The 13,480-nt window shown below is 47.0% G+C and overlaps 1 protein-coding gene across 2 annotated transcripts in view; it reads left to right on the top strand.

Annotated features, from left to right (window-relative positions):
* SNRNP48 (small nuclear ribonucleoprotein U11/U12 subunit 48) overlaps positions 1-13,480 on the top strand; it is a 48,631-nt gene that overhangs the window by 19,991 nt on the left and 15,160 nt on the right. For both annotated transcript variants that reach the window (XM_069808854.1, XM_069808853.1), the window contains one exon: positions 4,951-5,096. In XM_069808854.1, the coding sequence (XP_069664955.1) occupies positions 4,951-5,096 (146 nt within the window). The remainder of the gene's footprint in view (positions 1-4,950; positions 5,097-13,480) is intronic.

Raw genomic sequence — 13,480 nt, 5'->3', positions numbered from 1 at the left:
CTTAGAAATACAGATAAGACCTTTCCACTAGCTACAAGCCCTCCTTTCCTGAAAGCTCCTTGAGAAAATAACACCTGGATTAGGAACTAAGAAATTGTTTAATCTACCAGAGTGACATTTGTAGTGCAGAAGCAGACAAGGTTTGAATGCTGCTAATAAGCTAATAGGTGAATCTCCGTTTCTCCTGATCTTTGATGTATTAAAACAATTGACATGAGGTTTCTGATTTAAGAGAGTATTTCAGCAGGTACTTATTAATCAAGTCCATTGTTTTTTTACTAAGCTTGAACAAATGTTCTGATCATGTGCAGTTAACATGCTCTTAGTTACAAACAATGTATAAACCTTAATTCAGGATACTATTGAAAAGGTAACTAAACAATGTATAGGTCCATATTGAACCTTGTGAGTAACAGTTTATTTTTACTGTTCAAGTATGCTATTTCTTTACTGGTAACAGATTCTAAGAGTGATCAGGATTTAACCTACAATGTTAAGAAAAAAGTGATTTATTACAACCAGCCACATCCTGAAAATGGTCACAACCAGCAGGCTGACAGTGAAATTGGACATCTGGCTGTACTGCTGTAGTACTGCCATATTGCTAATGACCAATTTCCACAGCAGTGAGTTTTCTTTCTGGTGCTGTTAACTTTTCCCTTGATTCTTTCATAGGACTCTTGTTGTCTTTTAGGCACAATACTGTTTTGCTAACGTATGCTTAACAGTCTATAATGGCTGTTTAAAGCATTTTTCCTTTCTATAATTTTTAAAATAAGTTTAGGAGTAGAATACAGTGCATTGGATTAGAAAATGCATTTATGTCCAGCTTGAGTATAAACTGCTCCTGGGGGTCTCAGTACTTATCTGTTTCAAACCACAGGTTTCTCTTTGAAAGGCAGTCTGTTGCCTAATCCATCCTTTTACTCTGTGTTGGACTTGAACACTGATGCTCACAGAGTCAACAGTGCTCTTCCACGGGAAGAGAGTTGCTCTAAATTTTAGAGAAATGGTCTTTTCTCAGCAAAGGCACAAGATAGGGGTCTGCTCATGCTGATCAAGGGAGACTTATGAAAAAGGTCTGGGAGGGTAAAAAAATTCTGATCAATTTTAACTGTTTTAAAATCAGAGCAGGTGCTGGAAGGATCGGATGGGAGAGACTTCAGCAGGTGGGATGCAGAGCTGCAATTCTGTGCCCCCCAAACATGCTCTTGCTTTACCTGTCCATTTTGCTGACTATCACCTGTATGATGTGGTGTCCCTGCATTGCTCCAAGGGCAGCCGAGGCTCAGGCACCTGCTGAAAGTAGGTTCCTGCTACATGCAAACATATTTTCTTGAGGTTTTTGTTTGGTTTTTTTTTTTTAAATGAGGACAGGTGCAATCCCAAACCGGCTGTGTGAGGGTCCCTACATCCCTCTTAATAAATCTATTCCTGTTAAGGACCCTAGAGCCATCTTGTGTGATGTTACAGCAAGGGCTGCTGGTGGTAGGTTCAGGTGAGAGACATGCAGCCGTACCTATTCCCATTCCCCCAATTCTGCAGAGAGGAGCTTGCTTGAAAGGTTGTTCAAGGGGTCATAGTGCAGATGCAAGCTTTCCCTCTGCTGTGCTTGGGGCGGGGCGGGGATAAAAAGCTGAAATGCATGCTGAAATGTGGACTTGTCCCAGGTCTGGACATCTGGGAAGATGAGGGCTCCGGTCAGGGTGGTAGTGCGCTCGGATGCGAAGAGGTGGAAGGTGAGAGCGCTGCACTGCACCGAGACCCACAAGCAATATCCGTGGCAGTCACTAAAACAGGTCAGGTCCTGGTTTTTGAGCCTAATTGACATGGTCCAGTGTGCATGTTCTTCCCTCCCACCTCCCAAAACCACGTGGCTGCATCCAGGCTGTTGATGGGATCAGTCTCCCACTTGCCTCTCCAGTGCCTGGGAGCTCTTTTGCTGGCGCAGGTGAGCGATGTGCTGGGGATGGATGGTGCTGGGGATGGTGCTCTGCAGGACGGTGGCAGGGCCGGTGCCCGGGGCCGAGCGGGTGACAGCTTTAGCAGCTGGGGACACCGAGGCTGCATGGAGCTCGCATAGGAGCCTGGAGCAGCCAGCTGCAGAAGACCAAGCGAAATGGGTTGATGACGTGAATTAAATTTCTTGTTAAATAATTAACCTCCCCCTAAGAAAGTGCCTTTTAATAAGAGGATGACAAATGCTGGTGTGTTGCTTTTTTACAGGGTTTTAGTGTTTGCCACAGGTTAGGATAGCAAAGGAAAACTCTTTAGTGCCTTCAACAATCCAGATGCTTTCTGGGGAAACTTTGGCATAAAGCAAATTGTTAATAATACTATAATATGATCATCAGTAATAATGAGTAGACATAGTAGGCTGTTATTATGCGGTGCATAGGGCTTTTATTATGCATTGTATATAAATTCTGCTCAAAGGGGCCTCCTGTCCTGAAGGATTTAAAGTCTAAGGCTATAGTCCTGTAACTTACAGCATATGAGTGCATTTCTTAATCTGTACGCAATGCTGACACAGTCAGTTGCATGGGAGCAGTTAGTCACAGGACTATGGCATTCCTAGAGCATAACTGAAAATTGCCTAGGAGGACCCAGTGCTCATTTCTTTTAATTTAGCTAATATGCTTTATTTTCTTGTTGAGGCAGCTTTCACTTGAGGAAGAGTAGGGCAGCCCCAACAACCCACTGTGATTGCCAAGTGAATACTGTTGTGATGAGTCCCTGTAAATCCCAGAAAGTCTCTGGGATATACTGGGCCTTTTGCTTAACATGGAAATGGTTATTTACAGCTGGCAACCACCCTGAGAGTACAGAGAAATGAACAACTCGCCTAAAGTGCCTGTAGTTTCTGCCTTCCGACTGGACAGACAGAAGCCCCTAAAACACTGATATTTCTAGCAGTCTAAAAATTGTCATTAGGAAATAATTACCATAATTTAGCAGTACCAACTTTACTGCAGGATAAATCTCTAAGAAGTCATGAATTTTGTTCGTTCATAGTAGCTAATGTTGGTGAAGGCACAGCACTCTGCTTTCTTTTATGCCAACAGGTCGGTGATAGCAGAAGGGGAATTTTGCCATCTGATTTTTTTTTGTCTGTTTTTAAAAGTGCCATTGCCATTCTCTGGACTGTCACCACAGTTTGACACCAGCTGAACGAGGGCTCACTTGGAGGGGATGAGGCCAACGGGGATGGGGCTCCAGACCCCAGCCAAAACCGAGGTGCTGGTCCAGCAGTGGTGCCCATGGCCCAGCCTTGGGGAAATCCAGTCCGCTCCCTTGTTCTGCTGCCTCTGTGAAAACTGCACAGTCAAGTCCCATGTGCACTGTGAGCACTTTCTTTATTTTGGAACGCAGAGCACACGTGCACAAGAAACTCGCTTTCCCAGATGTGTAGTCAAACAGTTTCTGAAGTGGAAGATCAGAATAAGCCCTTTTTATTGCTGCTGTTGTAGATAGCACCAATTAAAATAGCCCTCGGGAATCCCCATGTTTCACCACTCAGAAGTCCACTCTGACTACTTCTTTTCTTAGACCTCTAAAAGAGTGCCTGGACTTCCTCCTTCTCCCCCCCCCCCCCCAAAAAAAAAAAACCCAAAACAGCTTGGCTGGAGTAGCTGGTATTTCCACTGTATCGAGCATTTGATGCAGCTATCATGCCAAAATGAAAATTAGCTGTGTGGGTTTTTCCATTAGTTCTGAATGTGCATAGCTTAAAACGTAAGAAAATGAAGTGTGAGGAGGGAAAACAGCATCTTCCTTTGTGGTAGAGTTTTTGTTAATCTATCATGTATTGTAGGGGTTTTTGCTGCTCTGAAGGTGGGTGAGATGTAGCAATACATCTTGGAGCTCTTGACTCTGTTTCTTTTAACACTGGGTATCATAGGACTTCTTCAAAACTGAATTGCTGCCAGCTAACCTAAATTGGGGCTGTGCTTTGAGGAAACCAATTCCCCAGCAAGTGTGGGTGTTGCCTGTTGAGGGATGGCAGTTCTTCCTCTCTGCCCATCTGCCAGCTGCCTCAGCCCACAGCCTGCTATATTCCCAGCTGGGAAATAACGAGCTTCAAAACAAGACAGCAAAACAGTTGAACATATTTTGAAATGGCTAAACCATTAAAACAGTGATTTAGAAAAAGCCATCATATTGGTTATCACAGCTTGAAAAGAGCAAAAATCTTTGTATTGGCCTTTGTGCTACTTACAGGTGAGATAATCAATTATTCTAGGGCAAGTTTACCTGCCAACATGACCAGTGAAAAGTACATAAAGCAATACATATAGCAACTTAAACTGTGTGCATTTAGAAGAAAAGGAATAAAGAGTTAAGGTGGTGAGCATGATAAGCAGTTTAGTCTGTCCCTTCATAGTCTTTTCAATAAAAGTGTAGGTATAAAACCATTTTCTTCCCTGTAAAAAAAAAAAATCTACATATCAACTGCAATTTACTTTGTGCTATGTGGTGATATGTTGTTTCTCATTCTTTGTCATATATACATTCTTATGCATGTATATATGAAAGAATATTTTTTCTCTCATACCAGCACTTAGAAGTTATTTGTACTGCTACATACATAGAAGACAAGATCTTGGAATACTACTCATACTGTGCAATATTATACTTCCCCTCTGTCTGCTTTTCTCCTTACCCCCAGTCCAGCCTGATGTGCGCAATAGCAGTGCTGCTCGCCAAGTCTCACTTTTTGCTACCAAAATATCTCCTTTTCAGTGTGAAAGAGCCAGAGTGCCGCCCTGCATGCAGCAGCATGGGAGGAGTAGACATTGACAGCACTGTAACATGGTACGTAATGCAGAATCCGACTCATTTGCAAAAGTGATAAGAATATTTATTGACTGTGTTGGTAGTTACAGAGTTGAGCAAGAACTGGAACAAAAGCGTGCTTGCTTTATGGGTGCTTGTGGTGTTTTTACTCAGGGCTGCAAGGGGAGGTGTAACCCACCTGCACCTGAAGGAATGCTCCCCAGGGAGTCCCAGTCGGGTCAGGCGGAATTCTCATCCCAGCCGGATCGCTCCCTTCAGCACGCCCTGCTGTCTCTCTGGCTCCACTCTCTGTTTGTCAAGTAAGATTAATTGCAGTCAGATTGTCCTTCCTGCTGCCGAGATTAGAAGGGTAAAGCCAAGCACATCTGCGAGGGACTCGGGTGGCATGTTGTTAAGAAACCGTTTTGTGGAAGTCTCTCTTTAGCAACGCGTGGTCAGGCAGGAACGTCCCTGATCTCCCGTGACCCTTCGCCATTAGGGAAACCAAGAGCATAATCTTGTTAGCTAATCTGCATTGCTGTACCTTTGCGTTTTACCTGCACAGTGTTTTGCAGAGCAGCGATGAAACCTGTTGCAGGGGAACACAGCAAAGACCCCCGCCATCAGTGCCCGCGTAGAGGAGCAGCACAGCAATCTTCCTTATTGCCTCCAAATGACAAAGTGTGAAAAGGAGGTGGGAGAACTGACAGGGGCCTGCCATAGCATGCTTTTACTGTCTAAAGGCTTTCCATGAAAAAAAAAAAAAGCCCAGGCGATTTAAAGCATTGCTTTCTTTTCCAACAAGATTCTTCCCTGATGTTGCTCCCAGGTTTCTGTAAGAGAGAAGAGATTGTTGGTGACTGTGCTTTTCCTCCCTCTCTGAGGATTTTTCTCTTGCACTTAAGGGATTCTCTGACCCCCTTAACACAAGCACGATGATGCTAGTTACCTGGATAATACTGTCTTCTGAAGTTCAAACACGCAGGTATTGAAGATACCATGCTCTGGCCATCAGCGAAAAGCAAGGGTTTCCATGCATAGCCTGAGCACATGAAGCCTTGTTGTCCCTTCAACACGTGGTTTATGGTTGGTCACCACAGAGGTGATGAGAAGTCCAGGATGCCACCTGCATGAGCGCAGGAGTAAACATTACTGATGCCAGTTCAGTATTTAGCTAATCTGTACTTACAAGTTTCTAGCACTGGAGTTTCTACAGCCTCTCTGACATCAGTTTATTCCAGATCCCTTCATTTTTGAAGGACAGTGTCTGATCTAGGCACATACCTCCGGCAGGGGCCTTACAAGTGCTCAATAGAACATAAAAAGTACTTGCAGGGTTACTTGTAGGTCTTGTTCACTAGTCTCCTGTCCATACAGTCCTGCAGAGTGCTCACCTATTGCACAGCAGCCTGCCGCAGTCTTGTGTTAAGTTTATGGTCCGCTGTAATTCCCAGAACCTTTTCTTCAACACTTCCTAAGCTATTTGGTCCCAATTTGTGCTTATTAAATTGGTTATTCCTGCCCAAGGGTAGTGCTTTGCACTTGTCTTGACAAAGTTTCGTCCTAATTTTTTTTTTTTTGCAATATGTTTCTCCAATTTGTCAACTTTAAATTCAAATCATGCCTCTGGTATGTTTGGGGGAAGGAGGTAAAACAGTGATGTACCAAATATGGTGACTATGGTCACGGTGACCTCATGCCCTTAGGAAACTGGTAAAAAAATGCAACAAGAGGAGAATTCAAGACTTGGCACGTTGCGCTGACTGTTCTACATTTGCAGGAGGAGGGAGAGGTAGTGACCACAAACTGTTCAAAATCCCAGAGTTCATCCTCTGGCACAGTCGGTCGCAGCCAAGTCCTGCTTCTGCCACCGGCTGTCCGCGCAGCCCGGGGCTCTCCCGAGGACCTCGGAACACGCAGAATTTGGCAGGTTGCGCCCAGACGTGCTCCTGCATGGGCTGTCGGTGTGTCTCGTCCCGTTGATTTGGAGTCACTGCAGCTACAAAGCAAGGCTTGTTTGAAGCTAAGTGTGCATTTGTTGTTTTGCTGGATCAGGGCCTTAATTCATCTTTAGATAAGGTGTGAATACAGGAATATGAGTAAGATTAACCACAACCAGATTTTTCTACCTCCTAGTATGAAGGATAAACCAAGCATTTCTTGGTTTCGCACCTGTATTGGGCTGACAGGACAAAAGGTATGTTATAAAGGTTCACTGTTGGCACTTAAGCAAACAGCAATGCATGCTTTTCATAAAGGCACTCATGGTGAATATGCAGAATAAGGAGGTTGTACTTTTTAGTCTTGCTTTCAGTAGAAACACCATCTCATTTACAGGCAGATTTGTATATTTGATAATGATTCCAGTATTTAGCAGCAGCTAATTTGGCCTATTTGTTTGGAAGCTTGTAATAGCTTAGTCTGGTTGAGCTCATTTCAGAGCTTCCCCTAACTGTGGGACCATCTGTTATCCACCTCACTTTTTTTTTTCCTTGATTGGTTTCACACAGGCCCTTTAGTTCATTTTGAATTAGGGTGGTTTGGAGAAAATCATACTGTAATCTGCAGTTGGTGTTCCCCCCACTCCCCCCAATTAGATGGAAAACAGCCCATGATGAAGAGTGTCGTTGAATTTACCGGGCTTAGTGGAAAAAGGGTGTAGGGGGATTTTCTCTAAAGCTGGAAGGTTTCTGCAGGTAAGCCTATAAAACCTGCAGAAGAAGGTAATGATTACAAGCCGTTACTGCCATCCTAGGTGACCTCCAGTATTTTTTCAATTAGACAGAACAGCTAAAAATATGGAGACTCTCTTTACTTATACTGTTGACCTTTTATGCATATATGCACATACATTCATACATATGTATGTATATATACACACTGTTGACCTTTTAAATATATATATAAATAATATATAATTTATAAATATACATTATATATGTGTATAATATATATTAAAAAAATCTGTCTCATTTCCTTGGGGATTTTCTCTTTAATTTAAAAATCTCTGGCTTCTAACTCATACAGGTCATGAGCGAGGCTGGAGAAGTATAAGGGAAACGAGAGATATTAGAAAATTCCTAGGAGCCTCTTGAAAAATATCTCCAGACAGATGAACCTGGAGGCCTGTTTTGTTTCTGGAAATTGCTGTGGGTTTTTTTTAATAATTTCAGACTGAGCAAGAGCTAGAGAATGCTGGACTGGGGAATTGCTACTGTGGGGAAGATTTTTAGAAGCAATAGTTCAGAAACAGAAGAGCAATGCCAAACTGGAGGAACCTTGCCTTGCTTACATTGTCATTTTGTCACAACGAGCAGAGTCCTGTGAAATCCTCTGGGCTTTAAACAATTCACATTTCAAACTGGGGGGGGGGGGGAGACCAAGGAATAGCTGACAAGTTCTAATAACTTCTGTGTTGTCTGAAATAGTGTTGCAATAGGCCAAACCATTGACAAGCACAGGAGCGATCTTAATTTGAGATGTTAATTTTCAAGGCACAAGAAGTCCACTTGCTGGCTGCAGGAAACGGGGGTTTTGCAGAATGGCTCATAGCATGGTGCTGCTGTGGGATTTGCCCGAGCGCAGCCGTTCTGCCTGTCCTGCAGTGCCTTCGGTCCGAGTTTGGCGCGAGCTCCTCCAGCTGAAACCTTCTTGTATCTCTCTTTCATAGCCCCAGAGAGAAAAAATGCAGGCAAAATGCAAATGTCAGCCTGGAAGCGTTTCCATTTTGGCTGGGAGTAGGGCACTGCCTGGCTCAGGCTGTCCGGGAGAGCTGCTATGTCTCTCTTGTGGGAGAGCGAGGGTACCGAGCTGCTGGTGGGACAGGGAAGGTTTCCAGGGCCCCTTGTGGGGTTGGGGAAGAAAACCCCAAAATAAAATGGGAAAAGGCAAGGGTGAAGGATGTGCTCCAAGTTTATGCTGGGAGAAGTTTGAGGGCTGCCCCTGGTGACGTAAAGACACCAGACCCCTCCAGAAGCTAAGGAAAGGGCTTGTGCAGCTGTTTTGTTACTGGAATTATCACTGCATTCGTGTCGCTCTGCCTTTTCCAGGCAGCGAGGTGTGAGATCCCCTACGACTGCCTGCAGCAGGCAGGGATGTGGCAAAGAAGAGCCAGGGTCACCAGACAAAGCTGTGGACATTTTGTTTGAGGACAGGGAGCCCCTCGGTGTGCCCTGTGCTGTCAGCCGGAGCCGTGGGACTTTGCTGTAGTTTTCACGGACCCACCTGGTGCCGGGCTGTGGCAAGGGAAGGGTTTCCAGAGCTGTTCCCATCCCAAAACCTCCCTCTGCTCTTCTCTCGTGCTTAACACAAGCTGTTTCTCTGTGAAAGCCTCCTGAGGTGCTTGGCGAGTACCGCTGCCCTCTGCCCTGGGCAGCTTTGCCCCTTTCCAGGAGCAGCGTTGGCACCAGATGCTTTTTAGCTTTGCAGCCACCATGGACAGCTAGGATTTCTAAGAAAGGATCGATTGGTGTTTGGCTCTTACGCCAAGTATTACTTACTGGGGTAAACTGGTGGCAGCCTTCTCATTTATCAGTGTGACCAGGCTGTGAGCGGTGACGAGCCCTGGGTGCAACCTGAAGCATGCTTTTGCTTTCTATAAGCAAGATGAGCCACAGCTAAGGTGGTTTTTTGTTTGTTTTTTTTTAGTAACTGTGTGCTTTCCACTTGCTGCACTGCTGCCCCTACGGATCCCAGGGCAAGGAGACAGGAGGTACCCAAGGGGCGCTTTGCCCCCTGCCCTGCAGCTGCTGCCTGGGTGATTGCACCTGAGGAGTCCCAGGAGGAACCAGGGAGAAGCCCAGGTATCAGGGAATGGGATCCTGAATCTTCAGCTCTGGGGTTTGTGTCTGCAACCAAAAAATAAAGCCTGGTTTGCAGGATCTTGGATTTTTTTAGTGGTATACAGAAGCAGTTGCTTTTTCCCAATACTGAGTGAGGAACTCTGAGCAGAGATGACGCTACTATACCTTGCACAAGTATCTGGTTTAAATCAGTGTTTCTACCCAACTCCTATTCTGGTTTCCTACATAGCCACCTACAACCTAGGAAAGGCAAGATAGAATTAAGGTATCCTGACTTCCCTGGCTGCATCTCCATTCACGTAAGACATGTAAATAACCTTCCTCTCACTTTAGCAAGAAGGCAGTCCCTGCGAGGTTCAGGATGGAGGTATGGCTTGCAGAACAGCTCCAAATCCCCACTGAGATTTTCAGAGGGAGCCCTTCCAGCTGCGGGCTCTCGCTTATCCTGCTTGTAATCACAGCTGTACCCGTGAAGACTCTGCTGCGGGAGCCAGGAATAGACCAGCGCAATCCTGGTGCCCAGCAGCCTTACAGATAATTTTGTAATTCACAGCCATGTGCGTGGCATCTGAATTCAGCGCGTTCTGCCAGAGCGTTACCCCATACAATAGGTATGGGTACGATCTGCCACCCACCTGCCAAGGCACTGCCGCAGACGTGAGAGGCTGCAGCACCACGTGTGGACCCTCAGCTACAAATCTGGCTTTTCCTACCTTTGAGTTTGCAGCTGAAATGCTGTAGTTTTAAAGCTGCTCTTTTAACACAGCTTAGGACTGTGTGTATGTATTAGGTGGGCCCTGGATTGATTATTGACATGCTTCGGCTTTGCTAACAGCTTTTGCTGATGTGAATGGAGCTGTTGTCTTAAGATATGTCCTATTAGTGTTTCTATATTGCTTCTGCTGTGGTGCGTGAGAGATATATCTGAGGTGAGACGCTTCGCTGCACAGTGCGTTTGACAGGCATGAAGAACAGCACAGGCGAAGTTCTGCCTGAGTGTCTGGAAAGTGGAGTAAACAACCATTAAAAGAAAATAACCTTATTCTTCATGCCCACTCACAGGGAAGTGTGTGCTGGGGTGGAAGATGCGCCTGGTGAAGTGGGTGAGGGTGGGTGCTTTTCCTTTGAGCTACAGCCAGACCACTGCTTGCTTTGCAAAGCTGTGCCTTGTTGTGAGAGACAAAGCGCGTGCTAGAGGATGCGCGGCAGGATGGTTCAGAACTGCAAAAATAATGACGGGCTGAGCAAAATGGTGTGTTTTGCTTGACTGGGGAACATCTCTTGTTTGGAGGTGATATAGTAGCAGCACGGTGGAGCAGTTCCTGCTTTTCAGTGAAGGTTTTGAATATCGGTGAACAGAATCAGAAAGTCCTGGGACTATGCAGCTGCTGGTGTGATGGGTGGGGATGACCGCAAAGCCATGGGTCTGACTGGGAAGGAAATGGAGGAAAGCCTGCAAAGAAGTAACAGAGGATGGAGAGAAGCCTGCACCGAGGAACAGAGGGATGTGGTGCCTGTGTGGTGAGCGCAGTGCTTTAACTGCAAACTCGTAATGACTCGTGTGCGTGTGTAGAATCAAGAGAAACTGGCCAAGACGTGGAGTTTGACACTAATTCAAGCATGCACGAGTGCCTGAGGACCGCTTCTGACCACAAGCAAGCAGCACTTCTGTTTTGTGTCTCAGCCAAGAGGTTGAGCTTCCAAATGTGACGCCGCTGGGGTGCGGTTTTTGTGCTGAGCCTGATGAAATCCCATCACTGATGAGCTCAACAAATATGGTGATCTTGAATTATGAGTCCCTGTGAGAGCTAAAACCACACTGTGTTTTCCCCATTGGCAATTATTGAGCAGGATCTCGGTTTCTCCCCCGTGCTTGCTTTCTCTTTCTCTCCACCCCCACATGCTTGGGAAGCCTGAGATGGTGTGACCATCTGAGCATATGCCAGTCTCTTCAAAGGGCATCTGTAATCCCCTGTGCTAATCCTCCTGCAAGAGGAAGGATGCTTGTGGGCAGCACTTGCAAATCCACACCCAGAATATTAAGCTTGTTATAAAACCTGGCTTCTCGCTGCATCTGCTGACTCTTCTTCGCAAAGAAAATGTTGCGGGTGAGTAAGTTTCTCCTTCCTGTGGACTTCCTTTGAAATCTTGCTTCAGGTTAAAGTAATATTGCTTGTTTCACACACCTTTATGAGAGGAAACGGCAATACCTAGGGACAGCTATCATTATTCACTGCACTAATAGTCCTGAACGTGATAGGCCATGTTTTCAAAATGACCTCTAAAGCTGTACAAGTCTGCAGATGCAGCAAAAGCAGCAGCTTAATTCATGTGTCCGCACCTCAACTGCTAGCCCCATGCAGGCAAGGATTCCCTGGGGACTGGGGTGTACACGGGGCCCCCAAGGGAGGAGCTGATGTTCCCTGTACCAGCACGGAGTGGGACACGCTTAGGACATGCCCACACGGCAAATGCAAGGGGGACTTCAGCACAACTGAAACGTGCAGTTGGCACGTGTCTTCTGCGTCGCTCTGCGGCTTTTGAAGTGGTGTGAAGCGCTGAGAGTGCTGCAAGGTCTGTGCCGCGTCGGCTCCCCGTTGCTTTGCCCCATGTGGTGGTTCGTCTGCCGGAGTGTGGAAGGGCTCCAGCTGGCCGCGGTACAGTGCAAGGTGCTTCAGAGATGGCACGAAGGGAGGGATGGTGTCCTTCCCTGGAAGGCGCTTCCATGTCTCCCGTCGACGAAGGGTTGGGTGGGCGGTGAGGGGATGGCTTGCTCCAGCTGATCTTTGGGGGGCGATCAGCTGGGCAGGTTCCCCGTGCTGAGGAAATACAATCCTATTAATGCACACCAGGCAGGGGCAACGGCCGCCCATGGGCAGCGACACATGGAGCAGCGTTCATCTGCTGCTGTAGCCTTAGATGCATTCACGGAGGGAGGGAAATGTAATTTGGGTAACACTTTTCAGCCACATAACAAATTAGCAGAGACTTAATTCATTAGCTCTTGCTCTGGGGTGGGGACCTGTTACTGTGGAAAACGAGGCGGAGGGAGTAAAGCCTGTATTTTTGGAGGTGGCCATATGTTATCGGTTCCTCTGCCCACTGGGCACTCAGACCCTGCTCTCAGAGCTTCCCAGAGAAGCAGCACTGGTAAGTGACCACCTCCGACAAACACACGCAGCACCTTCCTCTAAAATCCTGCTTTATGACCTTGACACGGGGGGCCCCGCTCCAGCCTTCCCCTCCGCCTCTCCCAAACCCGCTACGCCCGCCCTGGCGCTGATGCCTTCGGGGCCGCAGCCTGAGGCTGCGTGCCATCCAGAGCGCCTGCGGGAATTGCCGGGAGGGACGCGCGTCTCTGTCGGATTTATGCCTTAGGTCAGGCTGCCTCTTCGTCGGCACGGGCTGGCTGACCTCGGTGGTGGCTTTGCAGCCCCGGTCTCTCTTGCTCAGCCCGTGCTCGCTAGCAGGGAGCTATCTCCAGGCGAGACAAGGCTGCTCAGCAGCTGAGGCAGCATCCCAGCTCCTGGCTGGGATGATTACGCAGCCTCACGTCAAGCACGGAGCTGGAAAGACTCCTCAGGAAGACTGACACACGGAAACAGCAAACGGATGAGTACGTTCTTCTCCTCAATTTCAAGCAGGCATCAATTGGGCATCGACAGCGTGCTTTTTAAAAGAAAATTGCAGGCTCCTCTGTGCTTCCCGGCAAAGAGTGCAAGCAGCCCCGCGCTGGAAGGGTCTCCATCCTGCGGCGTGCGGGGCTCTGGCACGGCTAAGCACGAGCAGGGGCCGAGTCGCTAGCCAGAAGTTGCCAGTTTCCACAGTTACGGAGTCTCGGCCAGATTTTGGTTTAGTCAGTTTGCATCTCGGTAGTCTTTGTGACAAAAGGCGTGGAAGAG

The sequence above is a fragment of the Haliaeetus albicilla genome, chromosome 21 (genome assembly GCF_947461875.1).
Source record: "Haliaeetus albicilla chromosome 21, bHalAlb1.1, whole genome shotgun sequence".
Lineage (NCBI taxonomy): Eukaryota > Metazoa > Chordata > Aves > Accipitriformes > Accipitridae > Haliaeetus > Haliaeetus albicilla.
The sequence above is the reverse complement of the archived record's forward strand: the minus strand, read 5'-3'. Positions and strand labels throughout refer to the sequence as shown.